A 23,334-nucleotide genomic window follows, 5' to 3' on the forward strand; every position below is an offset into this window, starting at 1 on the left:
AGAGGGTGCTAGAAGACAACTGAGTCTTTCAAGTTGCATTAGGACATAATTTGCAAGGCTTCAGCTAGCATCTCACTCAAATAAATACAATTTACACCTTGATTCTATAGCTTCGTGGAAGGATGGCACACTTTCAGAGAGATAATGTAGATGATGGTCTATCTAGGCAGTGTGGAAGGGAATTTATAGCCTAAGTAAATAACAAATCACTTTGTAATTTACTGCCCACCTGGATTCCTGTTAAGTAGACAAGAGGCAACAGTGCCTTTCCTTCCAGCTCTACTGCCACTGTGATACTCTCCGCCACACATCGTTCTTTCCTGCCAGCTCATCCTCTTGCCACATGCTTCCCCCTCATTGGTCTTCCAACACAGCTGTGGTTCTTTCCCAATTGGAAAAAAACATGTGGCAAGTCTATTCTTATCCCCCACCCCCGCCAACACATTTGCTTTCTTGACTGAATATTGTATTTTCCAAAGACTCTCCTTCCCTCACATTACATGTAGATGGGATACAGTACTATGGTAATGAAAAGACACAATGTTTAAAATGCATTTATAGAACATTTGATGAGGTTGTGTGGAGAGGCTCTTGGTTCACTTGGCAAAGCACAGACCAGGTGTTCCTTCATTTTGGGAGAGGCCAACTAGTATATTTGAAAAATCCTGTTCTAGAGAAAACTCAGTGCTAACTTAAGTAGTGTAAGGAAGAACAGGCCTACCAAATCTGATCAACTTTAATAGGACTGAAAAAGATTTAAGAGGGACTGGGATTGCCATCTAATGCCACCATCTAGAGAGTACACAAGCCCTTCTCTGGAGAGTTTTCCTTACAGAACCTGCCCCCCCCCCCTTTATTCCTGCATTTTTCTTTCACAAGGTATCAGTTATACTTAGTTCCTCTGCAAACTTAATTAAACCATACACTACACCAGGAAAATAATGTAATATTCTCATTGGTCTTCCAACACAGTTGTGGATCTTCTTCCCCAACTAGAAAAACATGTTGCAATAATGCAGTCCTTTTGTCATTGTTCTGGCCACATATATTAGCTGTATATCTAACTCAGAAATAATCATGTTCAAGATCAGGGGTAGGGAATGTTTTTTCAGCTGGAAAGGGATGTCAGGAGCCACATACCGAAAGCGGGCAGGGTTGCTGTTGGCACATTCCACCATACCTCCACACATACAAACACTACCACATCTCTCTCTCTCTCTCTCTCTCTCACACACACACACACACACTTCTCACCTGCCCCTTTTCCCCCAGCCAATCTGCTTGGACTCATTTATGTACTATAACCCTACATCTTTGAGTAACGAAGCCTAGTAAGACAAAACTAATTTGAGATACACTCCCATTTGTCTCCCAAAAGAGCTGTCTTTGTCCAAATCCAAGTTGCTATTACCATATTAATAGAACAGATACTGCAGAGATGGCTGAGGGCCAGTGCTCACACGTTCGTTTTGATAATTATTTATTGGACGACTAGGAGCTTAAGTTTGCCTCAGTGATTAACAGAAGAAACCTTTATAAATCTGGCATGGTCTTCCCCTTTCCTGTCAAGTGCCTTTTCAGAAAGAGTTTGGTGTTGTGTATGTATATCCTACTGCGACACACAAATAGCCCTTCTCTCTATTCCTCTTGAAGCCAGCACAGGCATGATGTAACAGCAGCCCTTAGATAGGAACACTGGATCATGTATTCTATTCCCAAGTCCTCCACCCTTACGCACAGATTTTTCTTCTCCACCTCCCTCCCCCATCACATCCACAATTTCACACTGTAACAATGGTTAACCACTGGTAATGTAACAGCAGTGGCATTCCAAACCTAGCTTCTGAAACTCATGGTAACCCTAGTTGAGGTTTAGTGCTGCATGTAGATGCACTAGCCAAGGTTGAGATGAGAGGGAAGAGGCTAAATTAGGGTTGGACATTTGACTGATCAAAAAAGAGTTAGCCAACTGATCAATCAATTATTGTCAAATAATGATCAAGAGCAAGGGGGGTTCATTGTAGAGCAAAAAGATGATTAAAACCAACATAAGCAAATTAAGTAATTAAAAAAATGAAATATTATACAAGATCAATGTATGCAGACAAGTTACTGAATTGGCAATTCTCTGTGGCTCCTCTCTTGGAACATCAGGCTCAGCTTATGACTACAAAAAAGTTTTAAAAATTCATCAAAACAAAATGAAGCAAAACAGCAACAAAAATAAAAAGGCCATTTTTAGAGAAGGTTGTAAACAAGGATTAATGTATTCACCAGCTCACCATATCTACAGTCCACCAAGAGATCAGAATCAAGGAAAGTCCCCGCTCTCCTTCTGTAACTGGAGAAGCATGAGGAGTCTCCGTGACACCAGATCCAGCACAGGAGAAGCGCAGAGGTTCTCCCTGAAGCTGCCTTCTTAGAGTCACCCCAAAGCTTCATACAATGGTGCAGGCTTCCATCTTTCTCAGCCGCTGAGGAGGGCGGGGGCTCATCCACTTCCCGGTTGGGAGTGAAGCTCCACATAAAATCAGAAATGCCTGTTTCCTTTGAAAGCTTATAAAAACTTATAAAACATAGGAGAGAAACCTCTCCCCATATGAAGGCCCATATGTTATGCTTAGGTGAGGAGAAGCCACTTCAAATACCATCAGATTACACTCTTAAAACTGTCAGAAGAAGAAACAATGCCTTCTTTGGCATAGCTCTACCCTCACAGAAGAACCTTCTCACAAAGGCCCATAAATGTCTGCTGATGCTGGCACTTAAGGGGATGGGCATTGTTGTCCCAGCAGGTCTTAGTGGGGAGGGTTTATTTATTTATTACAGTTATATACTGCCCCATAGCCGAAGCTCTCTGGGTGGTTTACAAAGGTTAAAAACGGTGAACATTAAAAACAAATATACAAACATTTTAAACCATCAAAAGCATAAAAACAGCAATATCCATTTTAAACAACTCTCCTGGGGTCAGTTAAAAACTCAGCATATGTTGTTAACGGCCTGAGAGAAGAGAAAAGTCTTGACCTGGCGCTGAAAAGATGACAATGTTGGCGCCAGGCAAACCTCGTCGGGGAGATCATTCCACAGTTGTGGGGTCCCCACTGAAAAGGCCCTCTCCCTTGTTGCGATCCCCCGAGCTTCCCTTGGAGTAGGCACTTGGAGGAGGACCTTAGACATTGAGCATAGTGTACGGGTAGGTTTATGTCAGGAGAGGCATACCTGGACCAAGTATTGATGTACACAAGACTTCTGTTTTAATTTTAGTGAATAGTCTTCTGATGTGTATCTTACATTTTTGCAATCTGCTTTGTTTGTTAACTAGAGTGCTGAAGTATAAATATTAAAATAAACAAATCAAAAGTAAATTGAAATGAATGAATTGGCAAGCAATTATACCTGTGGAAGCACGACCGTTTTGCGCACGAACAGGCAGGCAGGCTTTTATGCCTGTGGTTATGATACAGCAGCAGCTAAGAAGAGTTCTTACCCATCCTCTTCTGCTGTTAGTTCCTTATGACAAAGTGAACTTGGCCCCCATGTGCGACCTTTCTTTTTCTGGCCTCTTTTTTCTTCTTCTCCTTCTTCCTCCTTCTGGGGTACAGAGCTGCGTCCCCATGTTTTGTTGCTTTCACCAGGTGTTACTACGGGGGTGGGGGGTGGGGGTGAGAGAACAGTAAAAATCAGCAAGCATTTATACAACAATTCTGTAGCAGGCAGTACTTTGCACAGTGCAAGCACAGATTAGGGGTCTTTCCTGAAAAATTACAAAACCTGGGTTTTACGCTTTGCACTATATTCTCACCTAGCCCTGATCTAGAGCTGGTGGCGTTCTCTGTATTCCCCATGGGATGGAAAGATTAGATTTGCTGGTGGAGGAAGGGAGAGGGCCCTTATGTGGAACGAGCAGCCATTTGCCCCTTTTCTTTTTTTAAAAAAAGAGGCGGCGTGTATTACTGGAGGAGGAATTGCACAGCATTCAAATAAAGGGTATCAAAAATAAAGCAGTGAAATTCATTTATTTATTGCATTTCTATACCGCCCAATAGCCGAAGCTTTCTGGGTGGTTGACAAAAATTAAAACCATTCAAAGTATAAAACAACAGCATAAAACCATGATATAAAATACAATATAAATGCACAACCAGGATAAATGGCAACGTTTTGCTGCAGGAGTGTTTGTGTCTGTGGCTTTGCTTGTGCTCATCCTCAAGTGGTATAGTGGTATGAAACTTCAAACCATTGGATAGAAGTGAGTCCTGATTAATATAATTTTGTTTCTACACATGATGAAGGGTGATGTATATAATTCATCCCCTCAAGGGGAGAGAACACACAAACCCATGCCCTGATCCCAATCCTTTCATCATGATTAAAGCACAGGCACGGTTACATATATCGGCACCAGCTATTACAGAAAAGAACGTTTATCTTTAAGGAGTGAAGCTAAATGAGGAAGTAGCTTGGTGCTTCCCCTCTCTGGGGAACTATTCCACAACAGAAGCACTGCTATTGAAAACTGATGAGTTATATTGTTCACTGAGAGCGATGTCATGGGCACTATCCAGCAGACCTGTGATATTCAGCCACTCAGCATTTTATACGGTACTCACTACTGCAACTAATCACTGGCTAAGGGAAGAACCCAATTTTCCTAGAAATACAATCACTGTTTGTGTCCTGTAGAAAATGAGACATCCCCAGGGCTGGGCAGAGGGTGGGCAGTGGGGCCAGTTGGCATGGGCCTACGATTTTGAGGGGGCCTACTCCGAGTCCCCCTGGGCAAAGTTGCTTGATTTTTCTGTTGTTGTTGTTGTTGATGAATTTGCCCCCCAAAAAGCACGTAAAGTATTTCTAAATGTGAAGAAGTGATATCTTATATATATCTTGAATAAAAGTGCTTGCCATTACCTTTTTTATATATAAATCATTCTAGTTCATATGTATTTAGAACGGATTAAAAATACTCAATGAGCCGTTTGAAATGGGGCCTACATTTCCCATCTGGCCCAGGCCTACTACCAGCTTTGCCTGGCCCTGGACATCCCCACACCGAAAGGGTTTTCTTGGTAGAAATGCCTAGATGCCCTGCAAGAAAACAAGCTACTACTATTCATTTATCTGAAGAGGCCCAAAGTGTCAAGAGTAAACACTATGGAAAAATGGGAGCTGGCAACCAGTTGCTAAAAACACACACACACACTGGTAATGAGCAGCAAAGGCACTTCCCAGTGCAATAACAACTGAAGGTGGCCACAGGAGCCTGAAAAACCAAAGGGAATCCAAACAAAAGCCTTCATACAGGGAGCATTGCTTGAACAGGAACCTCAGCCATATATTGGCTGTTTGACTCAGACAGCACTGTAGTTAGGATTTATTACAAACTGCTTACACTGGATGGCTCTGAGCCGGGGAATGATAGTAGGACTGGCAGGAGGGCTGGAGCAGCTGTTGATCAAACTTTTCCTTTTATCCATGGTTGGAGATGCCTGCACAGTGAATTTGTGCTGGAAATCTGTTAACAAAATATGTAAAAAAAAAAAAATCATTACTGAAGTAATGCCAACACCTAAGGAAATACATTCGTTCCTCCTGCTAATGGAATAGCATTCGAATTGTGAGATTTCAATATTAATCCCCCAGAGAGATGCATATTTTTCACTTTAAATCAGGGATGAGCAGAAGGTGAATCTCCAGTTGTTCTGGACTTTCAGAAGCCCCTGCCAGCATGGCCAGGAATACCATGAGTTGAAGAACAAAACATCTGGAGATCTAATTTCTGCTGACGATCCAGTTTGTACTTGCAACGGATTCACCTTTTCCCTCAGAAAACTGTGTACCTATTTGGGGTCAAATGCAGACAAGCCCATGGTGGCGATAACCAATTTTATCAACTCATCTCTTTTTCTAAAAGGACTCCAGAGAATAACAGGAATAAGGCATGCACACATATACTAGCTTTAGTCATAAACATCTGCATATTGAAGCATTTCCCTCAGTATCATGGCAGATCTGCTGCTTTCTGCCATGTTTAGTCAGCTTACCACTTCTGCCAAGGATGGCCTGCTCACCCAGAAAACAAAGACAGGCAGGGCTGCTGTATCTTCCACAGCTGACTTTGGGAAGATGCAGCACTCATTACTCTCGTGTATCAAGCTGCACCTACCAAAATTCTCTTTCCTACCCAATTATTAAAAGGTTCCGGAGCCTTGTCCTCTTTTCCATAAAGAACCTCTAGTCTATTGTGGAGCACACTACACACTCTCAAAGAAATAGCTGATAATGAAGCAACGATTGAACTCTGGACTGTGAACAAGCATGGGCAAGAGAATGCCGAAAGCTTTTTTCCCAGAGCACACAGTTTAATTTGAATTAAAACTCAAATTGTATTCCAACCGTACTGAGCTAACCTCAGTACAGGTAAAGAGAAATGGGAAGAGCAGTTCTAGTAGAAGTACGTTGCTAACTTTGCACATTCCCCATGTTCCAGGTATTTGTCAGTTTGATCCTTAACCTAAAACAAAATTTTAAGTAGTGCTTTCTCGACACTTCAAATGCTTTTTTAAAAAAAATTATTCACAGGATCTCGTTGTATAAAAAGTCACCTTTAATTACTTAGTACCAACAGACGATCAAGTTCACAAACAGGATATTCGACATTCATGACTCTGGAGGAAAGTTACAGTGAACGCTTATGAAAAAAGGGGGCGGCGCTCCGTATCGCCCTGCAGTGTTGGGACGCACCGGAAGGGAGACTGATGCGGTTGCCATCTTTCAACTTGAGCCGGTTCCTCCTGAACTTGCCCATGCGCTTTTTCACACGGGGCTTCTCCTGGCACAGCTGGTGGATGATGATGTTGAGTTCTCTTTCCAAGATGTCAATCTCCCGCTCTGCCAGCTCTTGCTCCCGCTGCCGCAGCAACTCCTCATGGTTCTTCTGCTGAACTGCTGCTCGGGTTAATTCTTCTTCCCACGTCCGCAGCTCCTGCAAGGAAGCACAACAAAATCACATGTCAGAAGAATGGCACCCTTCCATCCATCCATCCAAATACTGAAGCAGCAAAGTCCATCCTGATTGGCCTCTATTATTGCTCTTGTGCCTCAGTTTCAAGGCCTAGGAATGAAAAAGCAGAGGGGAAAGACTATGGGTTCTCCCCCCCCCCAAATAAATCAATTTACAGAAACAGAATCTGTGAAATTGTAGCCTCCTGAACTGGCTTAGTTATCTATATCAATAGCTTGAATAATCAGGAAAATCAGTCATAAGTGGTCGATCTTTTTTTTAAAAAGTGATATATTGATAAGCTTTTAAATATTACACTCAGTCAAGTTCTTCTTCTTTAGTATGCTTCTTTTACTAGCAGACAGTAATCAAATCTACAAAGGAAGCACTATTGGTGCGTTATCCCGATTCTTCTTTGCGAAAGGTGGGAAATATCTACCGGCAGCCATCCGGGTTTTCAAAGCTAAAATAGTGTCTCAGACTCTGTTTGGAGCTCCAATATGGTTTCCACACTTCAAAAGTTCTCTTGAAGGAGTGCAACATCTCTACCTCAGGCTTATATTCGGAGTCCCTAGATGTGTTTCCGGTGCTGCCCTCAACTTGGAGGCTGGACTAAGTACACTAAAATGCCAAGCTTGGATATTCACCATACACTACTGGCTCCGCTGTCACCTAACGCTCACTTCCAACTCCTTGGTTACCAAAGTCCTGTTAGAACCCTCCGAATCTCACTGGTCTAGGGCAGTGGTGCAAAAAGTAACCTCAATAGGGCTATCCCCTTTTTTCCTGCTATCTCTGGACTTGGACAGCGCTAAACAGATCACCAAACAGACTACTGGATATAGACCACCAAGAGCTCCGGGGAACTGCCTGGGGACCATGTTCCCCCCAATCATTGGGTCTCCCAGTCCCTTCTTGCAAAGACGGAATGCCATACCTGGGTTGGTTAACCATTCCCAAATACAGGAAGGCATTCACCCTAGCAAGATTTAACGTCCTCCCCTCCAAGTTGCTGGAGGGCAGATATAAGAAAATTCCATCCAAAAACAGATACTGCCCATGTAATAACATCGAAGTGGAATCCATTCTGCATGTGCTCTTCCATTGCAATTTTTACCAACAGGCAAGGAAAGACCTATTATGTCCTATTATGCAACGTCTCCCTGGACGATCCCCTGAGTCACTCCTGATTAGTCTACTTCAGGGCTCCAGTAAATCTACCACTGAGCAGGTGGCTGTGGCGTTGCACCCCACAAGTCAATTCCAAATGTATGTCTGTAGTTTGTAAGTCTGTGGTTTGTAGAATGTTGGCCTGAGTGGGCAGAGTTAGAATGTCTTGGGAGGGGGGAGGAGTGATATATAAGGGAATGACTGAGGGGATTGTGAGTTCTTGTTCTTGTTCTTTTCAGAGAGTTCTTGTTCTTTTCAGAGAGTTCTTGTTATTGTTCTTTTCAGGAAAGCTTTTCAGGGAGACTTGTTAGATACTCTTAGAGTCTGTAGTGCTCTCTGTGTTTATGGTACTTAAATTCTGGGAAAATTTGAGGGTCAGTGTAGTGCGTGGTGTCTTTAGAGTGTGGTGTGCACGTAGTGGAAGTATATTAATCAATACTGATAATAAAGAAAGTTCAAGAGTGATTGTGTGAGAAAAAGGAAAGCGCGAATGTGAGAGTGACAGGATTGTATGGAAGGTTTCAAAAAGGTTTTTAAATGTTGCTATTTGAAACAAAGCTTATGAACTTTTAAAAATAAATTTTGATTGTTTTGTTTTTAAACTACCACAAAAAGCCCACGTGTCTGTTTGGCATTTATCATCTTAAGTTTACACATATAACACCCACTCTGACAATCATTCACCTAAGCAGATATAACTCACAGCGCATTATTATATATATTAAAATCCTTCTCCATTTTAAACCCCTTTCTCCACATAGTTTGGAGGAAGGTGGGCTTTATCCCTTGCCTCAGGCGTATCAAGCGGTGGTGCTTGGCTTGAGCAGGGAGTAGCCTCGGCCGGGTCTGGTGTTCAGAGCCTGTGTCACCCCATAAGAAGTGGTGGCAGACGTGAGGTCTGGTGTTCAGAGCCTGTGTCGTGGCAGTGGCCAAATTCCTGAATTTGGCCATCTGCACCAGATCTCTTATGGATGTTGATTGCACTTAAATCCACAGATTAGCAATTTTATTATCTATATATCCCTCCCTCTTTCACTATGCTAGGCCCCAATAACCCAATTCTGTTCCCTTTTCAGAAACCAACAAATAACAATCTAGTATCTTTAGTGGTTTTGTAACACTCCCTATTTTTTATCCCTACTTTGTACTGTTTTATATAATGGTGTATCTTCTTGTTTTATGTTGGTCTGTTGACTGTAAATAAAGAAATACAATACAATACAAAGGAAGCACAGCCAGAAGGAAAAATGTGGAGTAATCAGGCAGGAAGCAGATAATTTGGTTGACTATTCTTGTCATTTGTCTGTTCATTTTACAACTAGAGGGATCTTAACAGTTTCACAAACCTCGTAATAAGCCATTTCAAAACTTAATGTGCACTACATGAAAGAGATATTCTTTTGTTTCAACATTTTAGCTACACCAGCTCCTCTTTAACCCTAAAATTATATTGTTCCGATTGAACCTGAAGACCTGTTTTGTTCATGTGTTATTAATGTGTAGGGTCTTACTATGTTAAAAGGAGTCTGTGTCTTCCAGCACTGTGTGTGCATCCTACCGTATCCGCATGTTGAGTAGAATTGTTATAGAAGGTGCATAGAGATCATGAAGAAGAACAAAATGTTATATTCCTCCTTTAAAAATAGGGTCTAAACCCTGTGTGGATTTAAGGCCCATTGTCAAGAAATACTTTTGTAAGCCGCCGTGAGAGCCTTTTTTGGCTGAATGGCGGCATAAAAATCCTTAAATAAATAAATAAATAAATTTTTAGGCTAATGAAAATCCAATACGAGATGGAGCGAGGAACTTCTTGGGTTTTTAAGGTATCATTGCTGCCATGACTGAAATGTTGAAAAGGTCTTCATTCTACCTGAACCCAGCATATAAAATTTAAAATTTTAGTAGAAGTTTGTTTAAATGTACATAAAGAGACCAAGATGCACTATTTCTATCAGAGTTATGAGAGAGCTGTGATTATAACATACAGACTCATGCATCCATATCCAGTCTCATTTACCTTTTCTTTGGCTCTGAGCTGGTCAAACATTTCCTGGATCTCAACTTTCCAGTCTTCTTGCAGGGAATGGAAGGAGTCCTTTGGCATTTCGAAGAAACCAGACTCCTCTATGTTGGTTAGATGGTTCAAAATATTGGCGAAAGATGGCCTCGAATGAGGATCAGCATTCCAACAATCTAAACAGGATAAAGGCAGATATACATTCTAGTTTAGAAGTGGCAAAACCATCCATGGGGGCTGAATTACATACAGTTCATCACCTTTCTCACTTTGTTTAGACCAAACTTTAGTACAGGGGCCTGGATTCTCCCCCCACCCCCCTGCACCCGCATAAACTTGTGCTTCGGTGCTACAGAATCCCAACTTACCTAACATCTAGACATTAGGACATTAGTGATACCAATGACCAAACAAATATCTACTGATGGATCTCTCACATTATATCTACTTTGGCCCCATCTTATCAATGTGAAACCTTCCATATCACAAACAAATAACCTCCTAATAAGCGATTGAGACAGAAAAGTCCCTCATATGGTTTGTCTCCTAATTCACATCAATAAAAAGCATCATTAAAATCTATTCTTAATAAAGGATCCACCTAGATGCCCTTTCTCATTTAATACACCTGTATTGACCCTTCCTATACCTCTGACGTTATACAATTCCTTACACAAAATTCCAATTCTCTAAAAACAATAGTTCCCAAATACAGGCACAATTTAATTTTTGTGAACCGCCCAGACAGCTTCGGCTATTGGGCGGTATAAAAATGTAATAAATAAATAAATAAATAAATAAATCATGCTTATGTAATACAACAAATGAGCACTTTTGTCATGTTTTACTGAGCTGCTTTATTTATACTGAATTAGAGTTTTGTTGCTATGGAATTTGGATCCTTTTAGCGCTGAATAGGAAGAGCCCTGGTTTGAGGGCAGTGTTACTGTCAGCCATCATTGCTTTCTTTTATCGTACCAGAATGTCTCCTCTCCCTACATCTAGAAAACCAAGTATGCAGCTGATGAAAGACGTGGATCAATATCCCTAACTACAGAATACAGAATGTTTTATAAAGGAAGAAGGTAACTACGGCAAGAGATGTGACCATTAATCCTTGGAATAATTTGAACACAGTAATTTTATATAAGTCAGTTGCTTAGTAAACCTCCATTTGCTTATTATTCAGATTTTAACCTGATGCTATTTACTGTTTGGTTGTTGCGTTCTGTATTTTATTAAATTAAGTAGGCCTGTATGTATGAATTTATTACATTTCTAATCTGCCCTATAACTAATGTTCTCTGGGCGGATTACAAATGGATTAAAAACAGATACCATTACCATAAACAGTTCTATCACTGTTTTATGTTGAAGTGTAAACAGTGTTGGATATTTTTAACAGAAAAGTGGTATATAAATATTTTCAATAAATAAAAAAATAGGGGGGCTACATCCAATATCTCATGAACAGACTTCCACTCATGCAACGAACCATTCCCATCTTATCCTTCTCCCCCGCCAGCCTCCCCAAAACTGTTCCAACCCTGCAGAGCAGATTTAGGTGGGTGTATGGAACTGTAGGCAGAGGGAGAATCTGCTCCATTAGCAGCTGCTGTCCAATCAGTAAACACAATTGTATTTCAGCCTAAATAAATAAATAAAAACTCATTCCACCCAACAAAACTCTCATAGGACATTGTTTATAACTTCAGATAGCACAATTAATACAGGACAAGGAATCCAGTAGCCAAAAGAGTTCCCTCCATATCTGACGGGATATACAGACGTTGTCATAATGAATGCTTTCAGGAGGGTCAATTAGCGCTGTCAAAGAATAACTCTCTAGCTGGCTTATATTTCTATTTCAACTGTTCATTGATCTCTGGGCAATACAGTGAAACAAGCTGAAAGAAAAGGAAGCCCTGAATTATTTTAGGGTTCTCTTGGCTCAACACTTTCATTTCAAGATGAGTGACAGGGTAACACAATAGCATCGTTGTGGTTGCTCACGTAGCCAAGGCTTATGCAATTCAGAATACAACTGTTAATGATCCGTACAAACATTGCTACTTTTAAAATTCAATTAAACTGGGGGATCCCATGGAACAAGTCCTTATTTTTCGACCCAGTTCTGTTTTTCACCATTATGTCATATTTTGAAAAAGCCTCAGGGATCTTCGTTTAGGTATTTAGATGTAAACATGAACCTATTTAATTAAAATAATGATTTAATTGGATCAAAAACGTGACACAGCAACGACACATTTTTCTCCATAGCACAATTTTCCTACTCTTTTCCCCCCTGTTGCCAACCAGTGCCTGGAAATGCACAATACAGCCACATCCCGAGGCAGCAGTATCGTGGCCTCTTTACATCAGGTTTAAGACAAGAGGAATGAAAACATGACACTGTAACACAAAGTGCTATTGCCAACACAATGCATGAATGAGTAAACAGGATAACTATGCAGGTGGCCTGTGGCTTTTTGCTTCCCCAGGCTTGAATCTGTCACAGTACTTGCACTAATGAGGACTTCTATAATATCCAAACATCTCTTTAGAGACAAGAGGGCATGTTCAGTGTTGTCAATTCAGTGAAGCCCACCAGCAGAATTAATGCAAGAACAAAATCAAATCTGGAGCGAGAATTTTGTAGTGAGAGAACTAAGGGGTTTGAGCAGCACTTTATAAAGTTTTTTCTCTTCACCTAGCTTTCATTTCCAGCAAACACTACCAAAAATTAAAATAGACTACGTAGATTTTTTTTAAAAAATGTCATCTCTACTTTCAACCCATTCTGGTTTCAAGGAACTCAAAATGCATACCATTACATTGTTGATATAAACTATCAACATTTACCAGAGGGATAGCCGTATTAATCTGTTACAGCAAAAAGAACAAAAATATGGCACCTTATGGCACCTTAAAGATTAACACATTTATTTATTCTGGCATAACCTTTTGTGGACTCTGCATCTGATGAAGCAGGGAGTGTCCCCGAAAGCTTATGCCAGAATAAATATATATGTTAGTCCTTAAGGTACCACAAGACTTTTCAGCACTTAAATATTCAGTATTTTCTTAGATTTTCTAATGTGAGCAAGATAGACTTTATATATGCTGGTGCCAAATTCAAAACACAGATGAGATTTCCAAAGCCTCATGAATGCAAATGCTTCAGTGACTGTTATCTTTTGCATTTAGATGTGCAGGCTTTGGGAGCCCAGAACGGATTACAACTGAGGATTTCTGGCACAATTTTTGCTAGCTGCTGACCCCTCCTGGCCAAAAGCCTTAGCTACATAGCAATTCGATGTTACAGCAACTTACAGATAGCAAAAGCACAGCTTTCTTCTGGAAGTAGGCAAAGTAACCAACCTACCATCTTAGCCTGGTTAAGGAACTACAGAAACAAAGTAGTTTATAGTTTTCATTTGTAAAATCAGCACACATTCAAAATTAGATTTCAGTGACAAAATATTTTGTAAGGTCCAATCCAGTCCGCTTGTACCTTCCATCAGTCGGGCAAAAGGTTCTGGGCATGTTGAAGGAATGGGAAGGGCAAGTTTATTCATGGCAACACCATATGCTACTGCTAGACCATCAATTCCTCGAAATGGAACTTCCCCAGTTAATAGTTCCCAAAGCAACACGCCATAGCTATGGAAAAAAGAAAAGATTTAGTAATGTACACATCAGTCTTAAAACCAACCTATTCCTAGCTAAAAGTGGTATTTCTAAAAATCTAGAAATTACAAGTCATCATTTTTCTTTTCTCCAGAATACAAGAGATACACAATGACTGGGTTTGGACAACACAATAACCATGCCAGCTTAATTAACCCAGTATGGGTTACTGTGTCGTCTGGTGGGAGTTTCTTTAATCCATGATGGCTTATTTGGCCAAAATAACCCACTCCACTAACCCACGGCCTGCCAAGTAGGTAATTTAACCCAACATGGGTTATTGTGTCATGTGGTGGTCACAGTGGGTTATTTTGGTTGGCTACTGAGCTGTGCGGCAAAAGCAGTCAAAACAACTACAACTCTGCTGTTTGCTGGTTTACTAATTAGGAATACGTTAAAGGGACCAAGCCAACAGTATAGAGGAGGGAGGCTATGAGGTTTGCCACTTCCCCCTTGGGATTTTTGCTCCTCTGGAGTAAATGTGCAGGGGGTTGATGGTGGATCACATGCCACCCAACTAGGAGAGGCTGGGTGTGGAGTTTGGTCTTGATCCTGCAAACCCCCAAGGTTTTCAAGCTACTTCCCCTTTGGGGGGGCACTTACGATTTTCCCTCCTTGGTGAGTTATTGCGCAAGGGTTTGATGGTGGATCAGGTGGCTCCTGGTTGGGGTAGACTGTGTATTTATTTATTTATTTATTTATTACATTTCTATACCACCCAATAGCCGAAGCTCTCTGGGCGGTTTTGAAATTTTGTCCCAATGCTGCAAAGCTCCAGTGCTTCAGAGGTGAAACAGCGCCACTGCTCAGGCTGGAGCAGGACGGGGGCAGGTTTGTGTGAGTCAAACTACACAGAGTAGGTTAATAAACTGCTCACGATAGCTTATTTGTCTGATCCGGTAGGAGTAAGAATAGCTTATTAATCCATCATGGCTTAAAGTGACATCCGAATGCAGCAATGTTTGGTAGAGATCATCCGGAGGCATGGGGCGGGGTGCTATCAGTACGCTGATGACACCCAAATATATTTCTCTATGCCTTCGACAACAGCATCAACTAAGGATAGTGTGTCTCCTCTGAATGAATGCTTAGAGGCGGTAATGGGCTGGATGAGGAAAAACAAACTGAAGCTGAATCCAGACAAAACGGAAGTGCTTGCTGTCAAAGGTCATAACCTAGGTTTGGAGGTATGTCAACAAGTTCTGGATGGGGTAACACTCCCTCTGAAAGACTGCGTTCGCAGCTTGGGGGTGCTTCTGGATCCGTCGCTCCAAATGACAGTCCAGATAGATGCGATGGCCAGGAGTGCCTACTATCAGCTTCGGCTGATACGCCAGCTGCGCCCCTTCCTAGAGTCGGAAGACCTAAAGACGGTTATGCACGCGCTGGTAACTTCGAGGCTCAACTTCTGCAATGCGTTCTACATAGGGCTAACTTTGTGCCAAGTCCAGAAACTTCAACTAGTTCAAAATATGGCAGCCAGGTTGGTCACCGGTACACCTAGGGGTGACCACATCACACCAGTCTTAAAATCTCTTCACTGGCTGCCAATTAGTTTCCGGGTGAGGTATTCTGGAGGTGACAGACTTGACCTTGGGGAAGCTGGGGGTGGCGACAGCCGACAGAAAGCTCTGGCGTGGGCTGGTCCATGAAGTCACGAAGAGTCGGAAATGACTGAACGAATAAACAACAATCACCTTTAAAGCCCTACATGGTTTGGGTCCAGGCTACCTGCAGGATCGCCTTCTCCCGTACAATCCACCACACACACTCAGGTCCTCTGGGAAGAATTTACTCCAGCCAACAAAAACAAGGCTGACAACTATTACCCAGAGGACCTTTTCTTCTGCCGCTCCCAGTTTGTGGAATTATTATTTATTTATTTTATTACATTTATATACCGCCCCACAGCCGAAGCTCTCTGGGCGGTTTACAACAATTAAAAATAGTAAACATTAAAAGTATACAAAATTTTAAAAACATAAAAACAGTATAAAAACAACAGTATCCATTTAAAAACAACAATTCTGGGGTCCATTAAAAACAAACTTAACGTTGTTAAATGCTGTTAAAATGCCTGGGAGAAGGGAAAAGTCTTGACCTGGCGCCGAAAAGATAACAATGTTGGCGCCAGCCGAGCCTCATCGGGAAGATCATTCCACAGTCGGGGGGCAACCACTGAAAAGGCCCTCTCCCTTGTTGCCATCCTCCGAGCTTCCTTCGGAGTAGGCACTCGGAGGAGGACCTTAGATGTTGAGCGCAGTGTATGGGTAGGTTCATGTCGGGAGAGGCGTTCCATCAGGTATTGCGGTCCCAAGCCATGTAGGGCTTTATAGGTTAAGACCAGCACCTTGAATTGGGCTCGGAAACATATAGGCAGCCAATGCAAGCGGGCCAGAATCGGAGTTATATGCTCAAACCTCCCTGTTCCAGCTATCAATCTGGCCGCCGCATTTTGCACAAGCTGCAGCTTCTGGACCGTCTTCAAAGGCTGCCCCATGTAGAGGGCATTGCAGTAATCTAATTTGGAAGTTACCAAAGTATGGACAACTGAAGCTAGGTTATCCCTGTCCAGATAGGGGCGTAGCTGGGCCACCAACCGGAGTTGGTAGAAAGCACTCTGTGCCACCGAGGCCACCTGGGCCTCAAGTGACAAAGATGGTTCTAGGAGAACCCCCAAGCTACGAACCTGCTCCTTCAGGGGGAGTGCAACCCCATCCAGAATGGCTTGCCGGGAGAGATTCGTAAACTTAACAGTCTTCCAGTATTTAAGAAAGCCATAAAGACTGATCTCTTCCGGCAGGCCTACCCAGCTGAATTTTAAGATGCCTTTTTTAATCGTGTGCTGCTTTTGATGATGTTTGAAATGTTTGAATTAGTTTTATGTATTTTATGGTGTTTTTATTTGTGTTGTACCCCGCCTCAATCCAGAGGGAGAGGTGGGTAACAAATAAATATATTGTTGTTGTTGTTGTTGTTGTTGTTATTAAATCAAATGTCTGGAATTTCAAGTTTCAGACAGAGACTACATTAACGTAGTTCCCAAATAACTACAAGCTAACACTTCTAAAAGGGTTTTGAGTGCTAACAAATATACCTCCACACATCGCTGCCCTTCGAGAACATAGAGGAACGGATGACCTCAGGAGCCATCCAGGCGTATGTCCCAGCAGCACTCATTTTGGTTGTCTTATGCCATTCTCTGGCCAAGCCAAAATCTGTGATCTTCAAGTTCTTGTTGTTCAGGTCTCCATTTTCCACCTTCTCAAGTATCAATACTGGAACAGAGGGAGAGAGAAACATTAACGACTGTGTAGTAAAAATATAATTTATACATGATTCTCCAACCAGCAAAAATGTTTGCAATATTTAGATCATGTACTGTGGAAGAGTGGGGAGCCCTGCTACTACACAAGCTGTTGCATATGCCTAAAGAGGCTCTCCGGGTCACTGCCTGTCAGGATAGGAAGCATCATCCTCGGCAAGCAGCAGGCCAGGCTGAGAACTAAAGAAACCGAGTGGCAGAGCAGCATGGAACATTCCAAAGAACTTCCAAGGTAAAGAGAGATGATCCCACTTCAATGCAGGAACAAAAGGATGACAGGACGGCCCTACACACTAAAACAGCTGAATTAAGATTAAAACTGTTCCGTGTTCCCCAGCAACTGGTACTGAGAAGCAGTGATTTGTGCCATTGACTGCTTATTTTCCATGAATTTGTCCAGTCTGCTTTTAAAGCCATCCAAATCGGTGGCCATCACTACATCTTGTTGTAGCAAATTCCATAATTTAACTATGCACTGTGTGGAGAAGTACTTCCATTTATCTGTCCTGACCCTCCCACCAAGTTTTATTTATTTATTTCATTTTTATACCGCCCAATAGCCAAAACTCTCTGGGCGGTTCAAAAAAATTTAAACCATGAAAAACACAACAGAACAACCAAAAGTCTAAAAACACAATTGCAAAATACAATATAAAAAGCACAACCAGGATAAAACTACACAGCAGAAATTCATATAGGTTAAAATACGGAATTAAAACAGTAAAGTTTAAATTTAAGATAAATTAGGTGTTAAAATACTGAGAAAATAAGAAGGTCTTCAGCTGAGGACAGAAGGAGTACAGTGTAGGTGCCAGGTGAAAGTTCCACTTTCTCCACAGTATGCATTGTGGTACACATCTCTATCATGTTCCCCCCTTACTTGCCCTTTTTCCTATGCTAAAAAATGTAGACATCATAACCTTCCAGCCCCTTGATCTTTCCGGTTGTCCATTTCTGCACTTTCTCTAGCTCTCCAATACAGTTTTTGAGGCACAGTACACAGTATTCCAAGTGTAGTCACGCCACAGATTTTTAAAAAGCCATTATGATATTGCCAAGTTTTATTTAGATTGTTTTCCTGATGATTTCTGACAGCAGCAGGGATCGATGTTTCCATCAAGCTACCCACTAGGAACTTTTGGCCTAATATGCATCATTTTACATTCACTTACACTGAACCAAATTCGCCACGTTATTTATTACATTTCTATACAGCCCAATAGCCAGAGCTCTCTGGGCGGTTCACGTTAATGTTCATTCCCCAAGTTTAAATAGATCCTTTTGTTTTCAGCACCCTAAATAATTTGGTGCCATCAGCAAAGCTGACAACCTCACTGCTCAGCCTTTACTATAGATAATTTATGAACAAGTTAAAAAGTGCCAGTCCCAATTCAGATTCTTGGTGAAATCCACTGTTTACATCCCTCCATTGTGAGAACTGTCCATTTATTCCTATTCTCAACTTCCAGTTCATTAACCAGTTAATGGTCTATAAGAGGTCCTCTCCTCTTACCCCATTACTGCTGAATTTGCTGAGGAAATTAGTCAAAAGCATTTTGAAAATCCATGGAAACAATTTCTACTGATCACCCTTATCCACATGTTTGTTGACACTCTCAAAAACCTCCAAAAGACCAGTGAGAAAGGGTTTGTCTTTGAAGAATCCATGTTGATTTTTTTTCAGCAAGATTTGTCCTACTAGATGCGTAAAAAGTTTATCTTTAATAACACTTTACATCAATTTACCTGGTAAAGGCTTTAACTTAATTGGCCAGTAGTGATCTGGACCCAACCCCTAGCCCAGACCCCTTTTAAAAAACTGGTGTTACATTAGAAACTTTCCAATATTCTAATACAGAGGGTGATCTTAGAGACATGATATGTATTTTTGTTAAAAGATCAGCAATTTCACATTTGAGTTCTTTATGAACTTAGATGGATACCATCTGGATCCAGTGATTTGTTTGTTTTGAATTTGTCAATGAAGTCTAGATCTTCATCTTTTGTCACCATGACAAATCAGGGAATAGGGATTCAGCTTGTGATGGATGGGGTTACACTCCCCCTGAAGACACAGGTTCGCTGCTTGGGTGCTCTCCTGGATTCAGCCCTGAGCCTGGATGCGCAGGTTTTGGCGATGGCCAGGAGTGCATTTGCACAGTTAAAGCTAGTGCGCCAGCTGCGCCCATTCCTTGAGATGTCGGACTTGGCCACGGTGACACATGCCTTAGTTACATTCCGTTTGGATTACTGTAATGTGCTGTATGTTGGGCTGCCTTTGAAGAGTGTTCAGAAACTTCAGATGGTTCAAAGAGCTGCAGCCAGATTGTTGACTAAGCTGGTTACAGGGAACACACAACTCCCCTGTTAAAACAACTCCAGTCTGTTTCCGGGCACAATTCAAAGTGCTGGGTGTTACTTATAAAGCCCTATATGGCTTGGGTCCAGGTTATCTGAAAGACCGCATTCTCCCATATGAGCCTGCCCATGCTCTGAGATCTTCTGGGGAGGCCTTTCTCTCAGTCGCACCAACATCCCAGGCATGCCTGATGGGTACGCGGGAGAGGGCCTTCTCGGTGACTGCTCCAAGGCTCTGAAACTCCCTTCCCAGGGAGGCTAGGCTGGCTCCCTCTGTGCTACACTTTCGGAGGCAGGCAAAAACATTTTTGTTCCGGCAGGCTTTTGGAACTACTCTGGACCTGTGTTACTGTATTAATGTGTTTTTTAATCTGTTACTGTTTTTTAAAAATGTTTTTTAAAATGTTTTTAATTTCACTGCATGTTTAGTTCTATTTTGACTTCTGTAAATTTATATTTATATGTTTTAATTGTACATGTTTTAATCTTGTAAACCACCTTGAGTCCCAGTACTGGGGGAAAGGCAGGATGATGATGACGATGGTGATGATAATAATAATAATAATAATAATAATAATAATAATAATAATAATAATAATTTGCTTCAGAATCCCAGTCTCCCTTTCTGAAAATACCCGTTCAGGCACAGGTAACTACTCTGAAGTTCAGGCTCAGAGATCCACCCTTCTGCAGTGAAGACAGACCCAAATAATTCATTCAGTTTCTCTGAAACCTTATACTCCTTTAACTCCTTGTCATCCAATGGTTCAACCACCTCCCTCTCCAGTTCCCTACTTCTCATATATTTAAATAATTGTTTTATTTTTGGTCTTAATGTTATTAGTTATATGGTCCCTCAAATCCTATGTTATATCTCTTCATCTGCTTGCATTTCTTCCGGGTAAATTTATATTCCTTTTTCTACTCTTCATTTGGCAACACTTCCCAAATGGAACACTTCCATTTTCTGAAGGAAGCCTTATTATCTCCAATAGCACTGAAACTACTATCATGTCCCTGAAGGTCTCATCCACCAACCTTTCTGCCTCTCTCAGCTTCTCCACGTCAGCTACCTTGGCCTCAAGGGAATGAACTTGCTCCTTGAGGGTCAAGAGCTCACACCCACAATGTTTGTCCAGCAGGAAAATAGTCATACATGTGAGACACTGCAATACACTGGATAGCACACATACCCCTGCTACCTTATTTGCATCATAGCTATTTTTTCTTTCTTGGGTTGTTTACTTGAACAGCTAAGTGCCTTGAACTGTACTCAGAAAAGCTACAGGAATCCAATGCAGACACTGCAGCACTGATGTAATGTGTTCCTGACAAACCACTCTAAGAGACGGCAGGATGCCAAGTTGTGTACCAGCTGCAGCTTGAGAACAGTCATCAATGGCATCTTGTAGCCAACACACCACAGCAGTCCAGCTTCAAGCTTACAAAAAGCACAAAATGACACACACCCAAAATATCAATCACTCCAACAACCTGAATAGTAGAAGCCCACTGCACCCCCGCCTTTTAATGTATAGGTAGCAGCTATATATTTCCCCCTACTCAAAAGTAACACAGGATTCTCAGTCTGGACCAGGACCCTAGTGTAGGGGCTTTAATTCTTTGTCCCCTGTTGTGATTCCAATCTATAGTCTCCCACCATCATTCAAATACGCACCTGAAATTTGCATAGGAAAGAAAACTCTATTTTCTTCAACTAAAAATAAGGCAGAGTTTGGCTCTCTATTTAGGAAAGCTGAATGGATGGGAAGATAATAACTAATTCCAGCATGTTTATACTAGTGAGCATAAACATATGAATATTCTGCTTGCTTGCTTCCTTTTGCACCTCCCCAGTATGCTTTCTTTTGTGTCTTCTTGAAAAAAGGTTTTTAAAAAATAAAAATAAAGCAAATGCCTTGTAGGGCGACACTGTTGCCTGTGAATATCCTTCTGCTAATTACACAGGAAGGCTACTTGAGTGTACAATATGAACTGGGGCTGTTTTTGTGCTGTGTGACCTCTTCTTAAATTCTGAAATGGCAGGATAATTACAGAGATGCCAGTTTTGCTAATTTAACAGATAATAAGGGACTCAACGACGCACCACTATTAAAAACAACAGGTGTGAGAATGTGCTGTTGTCGGACATGTTCTGACAAAATAATTCTGACTTGGCACAAACTCCTGCATGGATATAACTTTGTAACATTATTCCCACCGTTTCCTGGTGGTTGAAGTCAGCTATCAGCAATTTAGCATTCTCTGTACACATGATCTGAAAAGCTAAAACGTGTTGCAGTCAATACGCTGCTTGACTGCATACTGTTGTTAAGAAATCAATTGCAGAAATTATAGGTTGAAAAAGAGCAGGGTGGGGGTGGGGAGTGAGGTCTTGGCCTCTGCCTTCAGTGACCCTGAGCTGTTGGATTTGGAAACAGGCCCTGAGAGCCAGGACGATTCTTCAAAGAATGAGGAGGAGGAAAAGAGTTCTTAGTAAGGCAGCTGCAATCTAATGGGCATATAAGAGTGCAAGAGGGTTTTAACAAAGGATTAAAAGCCTGGGCAAAAGTGTAGGCATTGTCTTCCAAATTAAAGGCAGAGAAGTGTTAAAGTTCAGAGGTCTATCCAGACATTTGCTCTGGCTTCCTGTGGCTTAGGATTGGATAGCTTTCTGTTATATCAAGAGACAGCTTTTGGATAAAAAGACGGAACACTTCAACACTATGGGCAGTATCCAATGGGGTGGCTCCGTTGTGCTTGTAGGAATGGCCAGTTGTGCAACGGGGCTTTCGCACTTCCAAAAATTAGCTGTGAAATGAGCAGAAATTTTGAGAATTATAAATAGAATATTTTATTTTTTTATGCACAATCATTTTTATTTCAATTTCTAACAGGTTCCTTTTCTGAATTTTTGAGCAAAAAATGCATTTTGAATTTGTATAAGCAACATTACTTTTTTAAGCATAAGCCTGCGTTTGGCTGAAAAAATGTGTCAATTCTGCAGTGGCAATAGCAAAGGTCTATGTACCTGTAACCTAAGATTTCTCCAGCCCTATAAGCCTCTATTTTGTTAGTAAGATCAATCTAGCAAGAGATTTTGCAAGAGACCATTGAAAATAAAGTTATATTATGCAGGCATACAGAACTTAATGTACCTTCAGCCAAATATCCAAGGCTTCTGTCTGGCTAAATACTTCAGATGGTGTGATCAAAACATTTATTTTTAAAGGGCATATACTGCCCTTCAAGATAACTTCTCAAGGTGGCTTATATACAATAAATAATACAAATACATAAACCTGGGAATAGAAATTGTGAGCAATAAAATCAGCAACCTTTTAAGAATTAAGCTTGGGAAAATAAGGTGTTTGCTACCCTTCTGAAGCTGAGCCACAGGGAAACCTTTATAAGCAGGGACCACCACTGAGAAGGCCCTCTCACCAAGCACCATCTGCCTCACTTCTGGACACAGAAGCATGTGATGAGGGTTTCAGATAACTATCTCAGCACATGAACAAGTTGATATGGAGGCAGATATTCCTTCAGGTACCCTGGTTCCAAGCCATGCAGGGCTTTAAAAGATAAGCACCAGCACCCTGTGCTCAGAAACAGCAGGTGGGAAAAGCGAGTTTAGCTATTCCCTGCACCTCACGTAGTCCCAATAAAAATGGCATTCAACCCCTGGAGCTTCTATTTGTATCAAGAGGGAAGGCACCCTGGTGTCAAGACCATGGCCAGGGACAGGTTATTTTATTATATATTTCATCT

The 23,334-nt window shown here is 41.5% G+C and overlaps 1 protein-coding gene across 2 annotated transcripts in view; it reads right to left on the reverse strand.

Annotated features, from left to right (window-relative positions):
- MAP3K9 (mitogen-activated protein kinase kinase kinase 9) overlaps positions 1-23,334 on the reverse strand; it is a 49,107-nt gene that overhangs the window by 9,789 nt on the left and 15,984 nt on the right. For both annotated transcript variants that reach the window (XM_063117605.1, XM_063117604.1), the window contains 6 exons: positions 16,978-17,158; positions 13,705-13,853; positions 10,191-10,366; positions 6,745-6,985; positions 5,393-5,515; positions 3,491-3,644 (listed from right to left, as the gene is read on the reverse strand). In XM_063117605.1, coding sequence (XP_062973675.1) covers positions 3,491-3,644; positions 5,393-5,515; positions 6,745-6,985; positions 10,191-10,366; positions 13,705-13,853; positions 16,978-17,158 — 1,024 coding nt within the window. The remainder of the gene's footprint in view (positions 1-3,490; positions 3,645-5,392; positions 5,516-6,744; positions 6,986-10,190; positions 10,367-13,704; positions 13,854-16,977; positions 17,159-23,334) is intronic.

This window comes from Elgaria multicarinata, chromosome 2 (assembly GCF_023053635.1).
Source record: "Elgaria multicarinata webbii isolate HBS135686 ecotype San Diego chromosome 2, rElgMul1.1.pri, whole genome shotgun sequence".
NCBI classification, from domain to species: Eukaryota; Metazoa; Chordata; class Lepidosauria; order Squamata; family Anguidae; genus Elgaria; species Elgaria multicarinata.